Source organism: Haliotis cracherodii, unplaced genomic scaffold (genome assembly GCF_022045235.1).
Source record: "Haliotis cracherodii isolate W230 unplaced genomic scaffold, xgHalCrac1.p SCAF_24, whole genome shotgun sequence".
NCBI lineage: Eukaryota > Metazoa > Mollusca > Gastropoda > Lepetellida > Haliotidae > Haliotis > Haliotis cracherodii.
In genome coordinates, this window is record NW_027266280.1 from 3,467,462 (window position 1) to 3,484,623 (window position 17,162).

General features: G+C 39.4%; 1 protein-coding gene across 1 annotated transcript in view; it reads left to right on the forward strand.

Moving 5' to 3' along the window:
- Positions 1-17,162, forward strand: part of LOC139472167 (uncharacterized) — an 82,465-nt gene that overhangs the window by 21,708 nt on the left and 43,595 nt on the right. The window contains 2 exon segments of the mRNA XM_071254544.1: positions 51-308; positions 618-732. Of these exon segments, the coding sequence (XP_071110645.1) occupies positions 51-308; positions 618-732 (373 nt within the window).

Here is a 17,162-nt window from a genome sequence, read left to right on the forward strand (position 1 = left end):
GTTTGTTTACATGTCGCCGTCCCATGGCTGGTGTCCTGTATGCTTCACAGGTATACAACACCACCAGTGAAAATGTATGGGCAAGAACGTCGCTTGGGTCAGTTATCAGCATCAGCCAGGTCGACTGCGATATTTCATCTCTGGGTGCGATTGAAGAGGATGCAGAGGATTCTGCCTTCATTTGGGCCTTCAGGATTTCCGTTTCTAACAACCCGCCCAACTTCAGTGAGAGTGTCGGCATGATCATGTACGACAGCACCTGCGTCAAAGGCACAGTGAATGGGACAGACTTCAGTTGGACACTTGAGGTTTTAAACGTCATGAATCAACTATAAATTGTCGAGAATATATGAGCAACATGGCCATCAGTGGGGGAATATGTAACCTTTTTTGTGCTTGTCGTCCGTATAACAGTCAGAGGCAACACCTTTCACTGATCCTAATAAATGACAACTCAATCGTCGAGACTTGACAGCAGATCTGGCATTATGAGTAACATTGAAACATTAAAGAAAAATGAAGTGGGCAAGTATATATGCGCCTAGACCTTTCTAAATCCACTGATGAGAATGTGCTCTTGGATGTTCTACTTGGTTATATTGCTGTTGTTGTTGCAGGGACCATATTGTTTACATGGGGGGACATGTCTTCTGCAAGGTACCACTCACCCGCTTGACCCGTGCTTGGCCTGTCATGTTTCTGGTAGTGTGAGTAGCTGGACAAACAGTACAGGTGATTAATGTTTGCTGAAACGTACGCTCATTCACTAGTGCTGCATTATAGAACGTTTTGTAACAGTATATCAATGGAACAACTGTGTTGATCTCTTTTAATGAATAGGTTAATTATTGAATTATTTTTTCAGCGCCTACATGTTCTGCAACATCTGCTGCGACAGCCACACCCGGCGAGGCTACTGCACCTGGCTCAACTACATCTCTTGAGACTACATCTACTGCGAGAACCACACCCACCGAGACTACTACACCTGGCTCTACTACATCTCTTGATACTACAACATCTGCCGCGACAGCCGCACCCACCGAGAGGACTACACCTGCCACAACTACAACATCTATTGAGACTACATCTACTGCGAGAACCACACCCACCGAGACTACTACACCTGGCTCTACTACATCTCTTGATACTACAACATCTGCTGCGACAGCCACACCCGGCGAGACTTCTACACCTGCCACAAATGCCTAGAAGTTCATCCCCCTAACACGCGTTGAGAACGCGTGTAACACGCATGTGACACAGGTGCTCAACGGGTTGCACACGGGTTGAGCACCCGTTGGACTTGGGTGTGCAACGGGTGTGCAACCCGTTGCACAAGCGTGGGTCACTCGTTGCACACGCGTGTGCCACGCGTGTAACACGGGACCGGGTTCCAGTTGAAGTTGACAAATTTATTAAATGAATAGTGAGATAAAACAAAACAGTGAGATGTGAAATTTGAGTTAATGAGCGGCCATTGAGCTGTGTTCACCAGACCATAAATACAAGGTCGGCCCGTCTTAATTAGTGTTCGGTTGCTAGACTTTTATGGCATGAACCATTCCACTAGTGTCCAGTCTAGCCATTGTGGCTAGCCGACAGTAGAAAACAGTAGTGAATTTAGATGCGAGTTTATTGCTAGGGGAACCCCCGTGTTGACACGATTGTCGCGGGTTGGTAAATGTTCGCCATTCATAAAGTCATTCCACTTGATTGCAAATATAACGTTTTTCGTTCGCCAAATTTATGCTTTAGACAGTGCAATTATGATATAGCCGTCACCACTACTAATGTCTCATTATTTCACGTTGGAATATATCCCATTTCCCCACACCCCACTTTCTGTTTTGTATTTTGAAAGAATAAAGAAAAGAACGTCTGACTGACTGACTGATATAGAAGATTTAACGTGCGCTTTCCGACTGTAGCGTATTTCGCACACGGGCCTGGCCGGACCATTTAGTGTATTCCGAAAAGGGTGAAAGTGGTGTGTGCAACCCAAGAGGGGGCTTTTAGGGGTTGCTTATATTGAATTTTTGGAATTTTTAAATTTGGAATAAATGCCGAGGTGGGTGGAGGAGGGACCTAAGGGAGCCGGGTGAGGTGGGTGTTTAAATTTGTATGTAGGTTACAACGAATGCCCACGACAAGACTGACCTACAGGATCAACCAGTGGTCACTTACAAGAGGAAAGTCCTGGGAGAAAAAACTACAACGTATCTACCGTGATCTGGAGTGGACGGATTTGCTAAATACCTCTGATAAGTCATCTCCATGGGTTTTAGATAGCATTTTATCCAAACTTGTCTCCATTGACAAACAGCGATGGAAAGACAGCGTCCAGTCGACACCAAAGTTAAGAACTTTCAAACTTTTTTAAGACTGAGTTGTTCACTGAGAGTTACACTCGACTCCCAACATACCAGCGATGGATACTTGCTTCCCTGAGATGTGGTTCCCTAAAACTGGAGATTGAAACGGGCCGATACTGCTCCCCTCCTATCCCGGCTACACAACGCTTTTGTAAATATTGTACAGACCAAGTTGAAGACGAAACCCACTTTCTTTTACACTGTCCCTTTTATGACGATATTCGTACATCTTATCTTAAGAATATGTTCCATCCTGCACCTGTAGATATCACCATTTTAAATAACCATTGTAACTTACCACTATTAGGAATCATGTGCTTCAAAATGTTTATGCGTAGAAAATTATTTTATGTATAATTTAACAATATATTTAACTGTTTACCTTATCATCAATATCATCAATATATTTAACTGTTTACCTTATCATTTACATTAGATTATAATATTATGTATAATTTTATCTCATTTTACATTATTTTTATAAAGCACTTACATTTGTGTAAGATATAGCCTCTCGTAACCCCCTTGGGTGGCATTTGTACTTTTAAGTTTTTAGATATTTAAAATGCTTTATTTAAACCCCTGCTGTACAAATGGTGAGACTTTAATAAACTATATAGTATTGTATTATATTGTATTGTATTTATTGGATTTTGGATTGGTAGATTAATTAGTTTTTAGATGTGCTTAATTAATTTCATCTAGAGTAGGAACCTTATTTAGATTGAGGGTGGTTTGTAGTGTGTTTCTGTGTGTTTGGTAGTTGGTGCAGTGGATGAGTGCGTGTTCTGTGGTTTCGGGTTGTTTGCAGTGGGGGCAGTTGCCTGTGGTGTGTCTTTTAAGTTTTTTTAGGTGGTTAGTTAGGTTCGTGTGACCTGTTTGGAGTTTTGTAATTAATCTGTCAATTTTTTTAGAGGGGTGTAGGGTATTAGGTTTGGCTAGTGGTTTTCTCAGCACTTTTTTGATTTGACTATTTGAGTTTTGATATTGATTATGTCATTTTTTTGTTATTTTTTTTGTTTGTTTACACTTTTAATTTCTGATTTTGAAATGGGTAGGTTTAGGCTTATTTCTGGTATTTTGAGAGATAATTTAGCTGCTTTATCGGCGCTTTCGTTGCCGTAAATTCCTACGTGGGCGGGGATCCACAAGAAGATTATTTGTTTGCCTGCTTTTGTAAGGTCGTTGGAGATTTTAAGTATTTGGTTTATTAATTTAGGTCGTTTTTTTGTATTTTTGTTTTGGAGGGCTTGTAGTCCACAAAAGGAGTCGGTGAGAATTAGGATTTTATTGTTGTTTTTAGATTGTTGGTTATGCAGGGCTGAGGCCATGCCCATAAGTTCGGCCGTGAATATAGATTGGTTGTTAGGAAGTCGGTAAGATTGTGTGGATATAACTGGTTGTGTGGTATGGACTCCGAAGCCTGTTGTGTCTATTTTGGGTATTTTGAGTTTAGGGGTGGAGATATTTGATTTTTTTGCAGTTTTGATTAAGACTTTGAGTTTGGTGTTCATTGAGGTAGTTAGTTATTCTTTGGGATATTGGGGTGAGTAAGGGGTGTTTGCGAGCTAGAGCTTGGTTTCTTGGGCTAATGTTTTGGTTAATTAAGTTTTGGATTAGAGGGTTTGTTTGGGACGCGGCCCAGAAATTAAGGCTTAGATGTTCCCTACGTAGATTTAGTGGCATTTCCCCTGTAAGGGCCTGAAGTGAGGTGTAGGAGGTGCCATGTTGGGTGCGTGTAATTAGTTTAAGGGCTTGGTATTGTATTGAGTCAAGTTTTTTAGATAGAGAGTTGTTTAGGGTATTGTATATGGCGCAGCCGTAGTCTAGTTTTGATCTAATTTGTGCTGTATAGAGTGAGAGGAGGGTATCTTTTGAGGCTCCCCAGTTAGAGCCGGTGAGACATCTTGGTGTGTCTTTGCTGCATCTAGTTTTTAGGTTTTGGACGTGAGCCTCCCAGGTGAGGTGTTGATCGAAAATGAGTCCTATAAGAATTTGGTTTGTTTTTGGAATTTGATTGTTTGGTTGTTTAGCTGGAGGATTGAGTAGGCAGGTTTCATGTATTTATGTTTGAATACTACTCCTGTTGTTTTATCTGAGTTAAGGGAGAAGCCCCATTTGTCTGCCCATTGTTGTATTTTATTTAGAGATTTTTGGATTAAGTTTTCTGCCATTTTAATGCTTTTAGTGCGGATCCATAGGGATTTTTGAAGTGTTTAGTTTAAGGGATAAGCCCTCGAATAGATCGTTTATCATTATATTGAAGAGGGTAGGGCTGAGGATGCTGCCCTGGGGAGTGCCATTTTCTAGGGGACACTGGTCCGATAGCGAATGGTCTATACCCACGGTTATTTTGCGATTGTTTAGGAAATCTTGGATGAAGTTTATTATTTGGCCTTTTAGTCCTATTTTTTTAGTTTTTGTATTAGCCCGTGGTGCCATACCATATCGAAAGCTTTAGAGAAGTCGAGGAATATGCTTATGGTGTATTGCTTGTTAAGCTGTCCTGTTTTTATATCCTGTTCTAGTCGGGCGAGGTTATCGAGAGTTGATCGGCAAGGAGTGAAGCCGCTTTGGTCGGGGTTTATGATGTTGTTTTGGTCTAGGTAGTGCTGTAGCCTATTTTTAGTCATAAGTTCCATTATTTTGCTGAGATTTGAGGTTAGGGAGATGGGCCTATAGGGGTTAGCCTGATCTGCTGGTTTATTTGGTTTAGGTATTGGGATTACTAGAGCTTCCTTCCATGAGGATGGGACCTGTCCATTTAGGTAGACTAGGTTGTATAGTTTAAGTAAAGTTTGGAGTAGTTTGGTAAGAGGTGAGGTCTAGGCCACGGGCTGTTCCTTTTTTCTATTGTTTAGTACGTGATTTAGTTCTTCTATGGTGTAAGGTTGGTTTATTTCTAGGTTGTCTTGTCTGTTTTCTTTGGAGAATTTGGTTTCTTTTTTTAGTTTATCTTGGAATTTCTTACTGAAGTTACTGTTGCTACTAACTTTAGAGAAGTGTTTGGCTAGGTTGTTGGCCTTTTGGGTGGGGTTAGTTGAGTTGTTTATATTGGGGCTTTTTGTGCCGTTTGATGCCTCTGATGGCGTGAATTTTGCGCCACACCTTCCTAGCGTCGGTGTGGTGGTCTAGTTCCTCACATAATTTTTTTCCAGTTTTTGTTTTTAGCAGTTTTAACTAGGTTTTGGACTTGGCGGTTAAGTTCATGGGCTATTTTGAGATAAGAGGGGTCTCGGTTAGCTCTGTTGAAAGCTGACTTTCGTTTTAGTCTAGTTAGCTCTATTTCCTCATTCCACCAAGGGACAGTGGGTTTTCCTGGGTTGGATGATTTGAAGGGGATTGCGGATTTGGCTGCGTTGAAGTTAGTTAGGTTTTGACAGAATGTTTCGGGGTCGTTTGTTTCTAAATCGTTTAGATTAGCTTGGTTGCATAATTCTTGGAATTTGTCCCAGTTGGCGTTTTTGTACTGAAATTTAGGTTCCTGTTTAGGGGTTTGATTTGGTATTTTTAGATTTCGTAGGGTTATATTTATGTGAAAGTGGTCGCTGCCTAGAGGTACTGGGTGGACGTCCCACATCAGACTTTGTGCTACATATTGTTAAGTCGATAGCTGACATGGTGTGGTGCATTTTGTCGTATCTAGTTGGTTGGTTATTGTTTAATAGTATTAGGTCATTAGTTGTCCATGGTTGTCTAGTTTATCTGCAGTGCCCCAGGTAGGATGATGGGCATTGAAGTCTCCTGGGAAGATGGTTGATTTATTTCCTAATTGGTAAAGGATGTCTAGGTCTGTATCTTTAATTGGTTTTAGTGTTGAGTGATAGACGTTAATGATTTTTATTTTTTGGTTATTGATGGTGACTTGGATTCCATTAGCTTCTAGATTAGGAGTGTTTACTTTAACTTCCTCGTAGTTAATATCCTCTCTAACGTAGATGATTAGACCTCCTCCTGTTCTGCCTGAGATGGTGTTGGACCTGTCGGTTCTTACTGCGTTATGATTTGGTAGGTTGAATTTAGTTTTATGTGAGAATTATGTTAGAATTTGGTTTCTTGAATACAGGCTACACGGGGACCTTTATCTATTTGGATTTTAGCTTTAAGTTCAGAACCATGGCCGGCGAGGCCATAGGCATTCCATTGAAAAATGTTTAGGCCTTCCATTGGGAAACTGTGTTGATTTATGTTTGGTTTAGGCTTGGTTTAGGTATTTACTTTAGTAGGTCATTAAGAACGTTTTGTGTGGGACACTTTTATACTTATTATAAGAGGATGTTGGAAATGAATATGAACAGCCATGCTGTCTTACTGTTGATAGAATTTGAGATCTTTACAATCACCGGGTGTGACCATGTAGACAGAATCTCGTTAGGGTTTGTGATTTTTACATTTGCCCAATGACCATAGTGAGTATTGCTGGGGATACCAAACGTAACAGTTTATTATTAGAGGTTCTGAGTACCTATACCACGTAGATAGGATATCTTTAGGATTTTAATCCTTCTTTGAGAGGCATTTAGAAGTTGGAGTTGACTTTAATCCTTTCTTTCTCTGTGGGTAATCCTTTCACGTTGATTGACGGAAGTCACTCAACCAGGTCGTGAGTCGTGAGTTTACTCACTAACTACTGTGAGCGTTTTTGGCATGACATCTTTTCTTGTATAAACATAGTAATGCTCACTCACTCACTGTTAATCTTCTGCAGTTTGCTGGCAAAGTGGGGTTAAACCTCAGTGTCAATCAATCAATCTTTATTCATGGTACATATGAGGCCAAAGGCGTGTTACATGTTTTTATGTTTGAATACTATTCCTGTTGTTTTTTCTGAGTTAAGGGAGAAGCCCCATTTGTCAGCCCATTGTTGTATTTTATTAAGAGATTTTTGGAGTAAATTTTGGACCTTGTTCATGCTTTTAGTGCGGATCCAGATGGCTCCATCATCCGCGAATTTTGATGTGTTTACTTTAGGGGATAGGCCCTCGAATAGATCGTTTATCATTATATTGAAGAGGGTGGGGCTGAGGATACTGCCCTGTGGAGTACCATTTTCTAGGGGACATTGGTCCGATAGAGTTTGGTCTATACCCACGGTTATTTTACGATTGTTTAGGAAGTCCTGGATGTAGTTTATTATCTGACCTTTGAGTCCTATTTTTTTTATGGGCTAATACAAAAACTTAAAAAAATAGGACTCAAAGGTCAGATAATAAACTACATCCAGGACTTCCTAAACATTCGTAAAATAACCGTGGGTATAGACCAAACTCTATCGGACCAATGTCCCCTAGAAAATGGTACTCCACAGGGCAGTATCCTCAGCCCCACCCTCTTCAATATAATGATAAACGATCTATTCGAGGGCCTATCCCCTAAAGTAAACACATCAAAATTCGCGGATGATGGAGCCATCTGGATCCGCACTAAAAGCATGAACATGGTCCAAAATTTACTCCAAAAATCTCTTAATAAAATACAACAATGGGCTGACAAATGGGGCTTCTCCCTTAACTCAGAAAAAACAACAGGAATAGTATTCAAACATAAAAACATGAAACCCGCTTCCCCAATCCTCCAGCTAAACAATCAAACAATCAAATTTCAAAAACAAACCAAATTCTTAGGACTTATTTTTGATGAACATCTCACCTGGGATGCTCACATCCAAAACCTAACAACTAAATGCAGTAAAGACCTAAACACCCTAAGATGCCTAACTGGCTCTAACTGAGGAGCATCCAAAGATACTCTCCTCTCTCTCTACATATCACTAATTAGATCAAAACTAGACTACGGCTGCGCCATATACAACACCCTAAACAACTCTCTATCTAAAAAACTTGACTCAATACAATATCAGGCTCTCAAACTAATTACACGCACCCAACATGGCACCTCCTACACCTCACTTCAGGCCTTAACAGGAGAAATGCCACTAAGTCTACGCAGGGAACAGCTAAGCTTAAATTTCTGGGCCGCGTCCCAATCAAACCCTCTCATCCAAAACTTAATAAACCAAAACATCAGCCCCAACAACCAAGCTCTAGCTCGTAAACACCCCTTACTTACCCCAATATCCCAAAGAATAACAAACTACCTAAATGAACACCAAATTAAAAATCTTAAACAAAACTGCAAACAATCAAATATCTTCACCCCTAAACTTAAAATACCCAAAATAGACACAACACTAGCTAGCCAAATAAATAAACAAACCGACCCAAACATAGCTAAAACTACCACACTAGCATACATACACGAAAATTGGCCAAATTGGTGTCACATTTACACGGACGGATCCTCAAATCCGACCTCCAAACACACAGGTTTCGGAGTCCATACCACACAACCAACTAAAACCACACAATCCTTCCGACTCCCAAACAACCAATCAATATTCACGGCAGAACTAATGGGCATGGCCTCATCCCTCCATAATCAAGAATCCAAAAAACACAACAAAATCCTAATACTTACCGACTCCCTAAGTGGACTGCAAGCCCTCCAAAACAAAAATACCAAAAACCGACCTAAGTTAATAAATCAAATACTTAAAAGCTCCAACGACCTAACTAAGGCAGGCAAACAAATAACCTTCTTGTGGATACCCGCCCACGTAGGAATATACGGTAATGAAAACGCCGATAAAGCAGCTAAACTATCCCTCAAAATCCCAGAAATAAGCTTAAACTTACCCATCTCAAAATCAGAAATTAAAAGTGTAAACAAGCAAAAAATCACAAAAAAATGGCATAACCTATATCTAAACTCAAATAGCCAAATCAAAAAAGTGCTCAGCAAACCACTAACCAAACCAAAAATTCTCCATCCATCCAAAAAAATCGATAGAGTAATCACTAAACTCCAAACAGGACACACCAACCTAAATAACCACCTAAAAAAAATCTAAATCAATCTAAACAAGGCTCTAACTCTAGAAGAAATACTAAACCCACAAAATAAACTAGAAAACTTCAAGGCCTTAGGCGTATTCTTAATAAAAACGGAACTAATAAAACGCATCTAAAAACACAATAACCTACCAAATCAAAATCACATAAACAAACAAACATCCACCATACCCAGCTCCCTTAGTTCTCCTCCCCAATCCCATCGGCATCTATTACAAATCTCAAAATTCCCAAATTCTATATAAGCAACCCCTAAAACCCCCCTCTTGGGTTGCACAGACCACCTTCGCCCCTTTCGGAAACACATTAAATGGCCTGGCCGGGCCCGTGTGCGAAATACGCATCAGTCGGAAAGCGCACGTTAAATCTCCAAAGTAAGTAAGTAGTACAAATTCATACATTTTCTTAGTTTCATGGCATGATAAATGAACATTGATAGATTTCTAATAGTTTCTGTACAATCACAAGTCATTAATTTACAAAATTTGTTACCGTTTGGGTTGCGGTAGAAATAGTTATTTAGATATTTTGCTCTTAAATCTTCATACACTGGACATACACATAAAAAGTGATATTCATCTTCAGTACAATCAGTTTTACAAATCCTACAAAGTCTGTGTTCTCTTGCAATACCTTCATATCTGCCTGTTTCAATAAATAGATCATGTGAGCCACAACGGAATCGAGAAAGAGCTGTTCTGAACTTATGTAAATTTACACTTAATAGATAAGGCTCTAGTATAATAGTAGTCTTAAATGTAGTGTAGTAGTTTGCTTTTCTAGAACTGGACAAAGAACAATGCCATTTTTGAATGTACATATCTTTTAAAGTCTGTGTCAAACGGGAGAAGAAATGTTGTGGCATATCTACATGTTGCTGTAACCAAATATAACCATATCCACATTCGTATAACATGTTTTTAACTTTTGATGCCCAATTTTGTTTCCCATGGCTGTCGTAGAGAAGCATCATATTATAACATTTTTTCGGGTATCTTGAAGATGGCATATTTAATAGCTTGACCCAGTATTTAATAACCTTTAAATAACTATTGATATACATGGGAAACCGTCCGCATTCACCATATACCCTTGCGTTTTCTGTGCTAGATTTTACCCCCAAGAACCGTTTACATGCATATAAATGTATTTTATCAATAACATCCAAATGTTCTTGGCCCCAAATTTCTGATCCATACAATAGCATCGGGCTTATTTTTGTATCAAATAGTTTAAAATAAACATCATATGTAACATTGTCCAGAACTCTAAGACTTTTTAATATGCCAACAAAAAATTTCTTGGCTTGTAATGAAATGTTTTGAATTCGGAGAGAAAACGAAGTGAGAAAAAAAGCGATAAAGCTAAATCGCCAAACCACAAAAAGAAATAGTAAGTTGTGTGGGACGAGTGGTCAATCGGACTAACGATCTGTGATATTATTTTTAAGATCGATATATCAATGACCGAAACAGAGGCCGCGATGGACTTGGGCCTGTCACAAAGTTTTGTGTCGGCGGTAATGGCTACCTCGAGTTGTGAGAGAGTGAAAGACACAAGTCCCAGAAGAAAGAGAACGCTCTCGGCAGATGATCAGGACAGTGAACATAAGAAAGTAAAGAGTGATCATGAGGTGAGAAATGACTCTGACAAAAAACATTCAGAAGATAAAAGTATGACAGACTTAGTCAACGCAATGCATTCTCTCACTGCCACTCTGACCAAGAAAATGGACACATTCGAGAAACATATGATCAAGAGAATGGAGGAAACAGTAAACATAAAGCTGCAGGAGGTCAGAGAAGATATGAAATGTGAAATTAAATAAATAAACGACCGAATCAGCAAGATCGACAGCAAACAGTCCACGGAAATCGACAATGTAAACAAACAGCTGAACGACATGAAATCAGCTGTTGGCAAAAAAGAAGAAGATCTCATCAAACTGAACCTTATCTTCCGGAATGTTATAGAGTCTGAAGGTGAGAATGTGAAAAATAAGGTAAATAGTGTTCTCAAAGATGGTATGAGATTAAAAGATGTGGACATAGAACATGCCGAGAGAAAGTCGAACAGGGGGGAGTCACGCTACCCCGGTGTTATTGTAGCCACATGTCGCTCAATGGAGGACAAGTCACTGATCCTGCAATCCAAATCAAAGCTACAACACTCCAGAAATTTTAAAGACATTTTTATTATGAATGACAAGACTCGTCAACAAAGACTACATGAAGCCAACCTGAAAACGATAGCCATCGCGATTGGAAATGACAAGGTGAGAGTAAGAGGTGCCCGCCTGCAAGTGAACCGATCTAATCGAGACAATATTGACAGCAATCGACACCGAAATACATGGCCCCAGTCTGAAATTGACAACTGCGATGATAACAGAGCACGTGCAGAGGACGGAGCATGGGAGTCAGTCAAGGGGAACCGGCGTGGATGTGACATACGAGACGAAGAGAGAAACACTCGGGGTACATCAGGCTATGGACAACATAGAAGAGGATGGAGGAGATAGGTCCGATGCGGATTTTGGAATGTGGCGGGATGGTCTTGTGACGGTGAGAGTGACAATCATGTAATACGCAATAATTAAATTTTCGTTGTGTTCATGGAAATTCCTGCATTCTGATTAGCTGAATTGGTCACGTGTTATTGCATTCATTTACCAATGAATGTAAAAAATTAAGCCACGCCCACCGCTGCGCACTACTTTTATTACAGCGGAATGTCGGGGAATCCCAATATTACAGTCGAGGGAATTCCCTTTCTGCTCACGTGTATCGTCATGCACAGGACATTTAGCGACTTTCATGCATATTCATTGTCCAATCTACCCTTTGAAACCGAAGGCCGAGAATGAATGAAACAGCAAACGTGCAGGCTCGCTCGCCAGTTTTTTTCCCCGCTCGCCTCGGTTCAACTTTCATGTCTTCGCGTTTCATTTCTAACTAGCATTTCTCCAACTGTTTTACTGTAATCAGAGAAGTAATGTTTGAATCACGCAGTAAATGACCATGTTATTTGAAACAGCCGCCTTCTCTCGGACATATGTCTTCCGGTTCGTTACAGTCTGACTGTTGCAAGTCTTTTCGCCTCTTGCCTTAATTGACAGGTCAAATGAACATTGTTTTAATCCCACTCTCCGTTGATTGGCTACTGACTGTGTAGGCGTGTCAAGTTATGTGCATAAATTAAACGATCACCTGATTCATGTCACGCCACTGTATGTATTCCTACACCTGTAATGTTCATCAATGCCGTCATTTTTGTCTGTTTTGATATATGCAACTGTTTGGGGTTAAACTATTGTAGATAAAACATGTTTTACGTTGTCGAATTTAATTATAAGCATTGACTGTGTATCTTCTTCGGTTCATTGAGGTATGAATCGAAAAACCGATGTGCAAACTTTTGTAAGAATCCGCTACGCGGATTCATACAGTTTGCACATCGGTTTTTCGATTCATACCTCAATGAACCGAAGAAAATAGACAGTCAATCCTTAAGTGAATCAATACTATGTTGTGACCTTGATATTGTGGGCGTGGCAGAAACGCACTTGTATGCAGACAAGAAACTGTGTCTAGATAACTACGTGTGGTACGGCCATAACCGTACTGCCCTACACGTACGTGCGAAGCACGGCTCGGGGGGTGTTGGTTTTTTTATTAGACAGTCTTTGTATAATATGTATAATATAACCGTTGTAGACAACAACCATGAAGGGATTTTATGGTTGCAAATGTGTGATAAGCATTATTGTGATACTAAATTTTTCATATGTGTGTGCTACCTACCCCCTGAACATTCCACCAGAAATATATGTGTTGCTGACTTTTTTGGACACTTTGCTATCGCAAATACTTGAGTATCAAACAATTGGAAAACTGTTATATATTTGTGGAGATCTGAATAGTAGATGCGGCGATCAGACTGATTTTATTGAAGGAATAGACAATATCCAAGACAGAAATGTGGTGGATTTCACATGCAATGCATACGGGCGGCGCCTTGTAGATTTTTTGATTGACTCTAATTGTTGTATTCTCAATGGGAGAAACGCTGTTTTGAATGATTTTATATATGTATCATCTAGAGGTCAGTCAGTGGTTGACTACTGTATTGTGCCATATGAATATCTTCCTAATTTTCAGAATTTTGAGGTTATTAGATCAGATGTATTAGCGTGTAATGCAGATATTGTCGGTAAGGTAGACGGGCATCTAATCACCAAGTTAGACCACTCGTTGTTGCGATGGACATGTGATATTGAACATATTCATGAGGATGTGGACATTCGTGATAAAGGTGTCAGAGTGACTAAATACAGTACGTCAGATATACCACGTGACTTTATGTCATCACCGGAATGTTTGACGACTTTAGATGACATTATCCAGCGCTTGGAGAACTCACATGTGACACAATGTGATATCGACGCAGCCTCAGACAGTTTGATTAGCTTGGTTAAAGAAGAAATGAGATGTAAGCTGAAAAGTAGGTCCTATATGCTGAACTCCAAGACTTCTAATAAACGACGGAGAAGCAAGAAGCCATGGTGGTCCGATTCACTGACGATTTTTTGGAACGAGATGTGTGAAGCCGAAAAGAAATGGTGTAAATGCAGGACTAAGTCAGATAAACAATTTCTGAAACACTGCTTTGTGACTTTACGTAAGAAGTTTGATGAAAGTGTACAACAGGCTAAACGTGCATATGTGAAAGAGACCGTGAACAGTCTAGATGAATTATGTACGGCTCGTGATAGTGAGTTCTGGAGACAGATAGGACGTGTAGGTGTAGGGTCGGAGAGGCACAAGACAATACCGATGGCAGTAGTTATGGAGGATGGGAATGTGGGTGTGGGCAAGGACATAGTGTTGGAAAGGTGGAAAAATGTCTTTAGCGGTTTACAAAATGGAGACAGTGACACGAAGTTAGCTTCTAGGAGAGACGGTGAGAGCGCCAATGACCATGTTCTATTCAACGACAGCATAAGTCTATTTGAAGTAAAGACTGCTATCCATAAGGCTCATACAGGAAAAGCAACGGGTATTGACGAAATCCCCGTCGAAGTGCTGAAGTCTGATGCTATCGCTAAAACGCTCCACTATATTTTTAATAATTGTTTTAATACAGGAAAGATTCCTCAAATATGGTCGAAAGGCATAATTAGTCCCATTCCAAAGTGCTCAACCCTGGATCCTAGAGACCCCCTCTCATACAGGTGTATCACCCTGACTACGTCCATTTATAAACTGTATTGTAGTATCCTTAACAGAAGACTACAACTGTGGGCAGAAGCTAACGATGTACTCCATGATTCACAGAACGGATTCAGACAAAAAAGATCTACTATCGATCACGTCCAAACGCTAACAGCAATTATTGAAAACAGAAAAGTAAAAAAGAAATCTACATTTGTTGCATTCATAGATTTTAAGAAAGCTTACGACTGTGTTAATAGAAACATTTTATGGGATAAACTTTCTCACCATGGTATTGGAGGCAAAATGTTGCCTGCCTTGCAATCATTATACAAGGGTGTTAAATGCAGTGTTCGAGTGAATGGTTTCTTTACTTCCTGGTTCACGGTAAACCGTGGCTTAAAACAGGGGTGTTTGTTATCTCCCTTGCTTTTTAACTTGTTCATAAATGATTTATTATATACTCTCAACAGTCTTAATATTGGTGTAACTGTAGACAATTTTAATATTGCAGCATTAGCATATGCAGATGATTTAGCATTGCTAGCTGAGAATGAAGCTGATCTCAGTCTACTGTTAGATGTTTTACATACTTGGTGTTGCACAAATAAGATAGAGATCAATAAGGAAAAGTCTAAAATTGTCCATTTTAGAAATCCGTCTGTCATACAGACGACGCATGTTTTTAATGTCGGAAATATGATTTTAGACATTGCTGCTAAGTATAATTATCTTGGCCTACTGTTCACAGACCACTTAGATTTTACTGCAATGGCACGTGCAGCAGCGAAGTCTGCTAATAGGGCTTTGGGTCTGTTGATATCCAAAGTTAAGACAATAGGCGGTATGCATTTCCAAACATATTCCAAATTGTACGATAGTATGGTGTGGTCTGTTCTTGACTACGGGGCGGCTATCTGGGGTAATTACGATGTGTCAGCAATAAATGCTGTACACCATAGGGCCATTAGATTTTATTTGGGACTCGGCAAATACGCCCCTAACGTCGCTATAAATGGGGACATGGGATGGATACCGCCTGTTGTCAGACAGTGGAAAAGTGTAGCAAGACAATGGTGTCGCCTTAAGAATATGTCTAGTAGGTTAAACAAACATGTGTTTAACTGGGCTGATAGATACGCTGTAAATGGTTGTAAAAATTGGAATGGTAGGGTAAGAAAGAAGTTTAATAATATGGATTTAGGACATCTATTAAACGCTACAGGTTTTATTGATAAATTTTCTGTTTGTACACAGGTGGAACAATGGTGTAAAAATGAATATGTTACCCGTTGGAGCGATATGTTAAGAAAGGAAGAGGGGCGAAATGGGCTTAATAAATTGAGAATGTATCGATGTTACAAACAAGTATATGGGACAGAATACTATGTTTCATATAAGATGCCCAAAAACTATAGATCGGCACTAGCCAAGTTTAGATGTGGTGTGGCTCCTATTCGAGTGGAAACCGGTCGATACGAAGGTGTACCTGTCAGTAATAGAAGATGTTTTCACTGTAATGACAGCGTAGAAGACGAGGTCCATGTTTTGTTTCACTGCGCATTATATGATGATATCAGGGCAACTCTTTTTAATGAATGTACTACTAAGTCTTATAATGTTTTAGATATGCCTGATGTCGACAAACTTTGTTTTATTTTCAGTGACTCCAGTGTGTGTTTTATACTTGCCAAAGTCTGCTTTTTAATTCTTAATCGTAGAAAACATCTTTTATATGGATAACTTTTTACTATATCATCTTTATATCATTTATGTATAAATTCTGTGATAATTCGTCTCTCATAATTCTATTGAATGGTTCTGTACATTTTATCTATGTCAAGTTGTATAAAGCTGTTTTATGTATGTACAGGAGTGAGACGTTAATAAACTATTGTCTGTCTGTCTGTCTGTCTGTCTGTTATGTGCATTCCTTGACCAAGTTAATCTACTTGTAAAACACAAGCCTAAGTATTTATAAAATGGAACAACTTCTACAGGCTTCCTTCTGTAAAACCATTTTTCTTTTCTGGATATGTTACCACCATTTTTAAAAACTACAACTTTGGTTTTATCCATATTTACAGTAAGTTTTAACTCGTCACAATAACTCTCTAATACTTGTATTTGCTTTTGCAGGCCAGGTATTGTGTTCGAGAACATGACTATATCGTCAGCGAAAAGAAGCAGAAATAATTTAAGCAGTGTCAAAGACGATCAAACTTAGTTCGAATCCTTGTTTATCTGTGACATCTCCCAACTGGTGACATTTTCATAAACTTGGCAAGTGATGATGAATTTTAATATTCATATTATTATAGTTTATGAAATTGTTAATAAAACTTTAATAAAATTGTGCTTCACTCTCACGAAAAATATATTGTCTGTGAGTAAATTTATATGTCACGTTACATCGGCATTTTATAGTGATATTGCGAAGAAATAATTACCAGATTTTGGGACTACATCAATCTCATTGAAATCAGATCTTAGTTTTCGCTAGTCGCTACCGTCTGAGGACATCCCATTACGGGTCACGTCAGACTGACCTTGCTCGAATTTGAAATCAGAACAAAAGAACATTTTAGAATGGATATTAGATGGTCTAGATTGTATGGATTCAGTCGTTAAACCCGTAACTATCGTTCGGAATACCCCGTGTT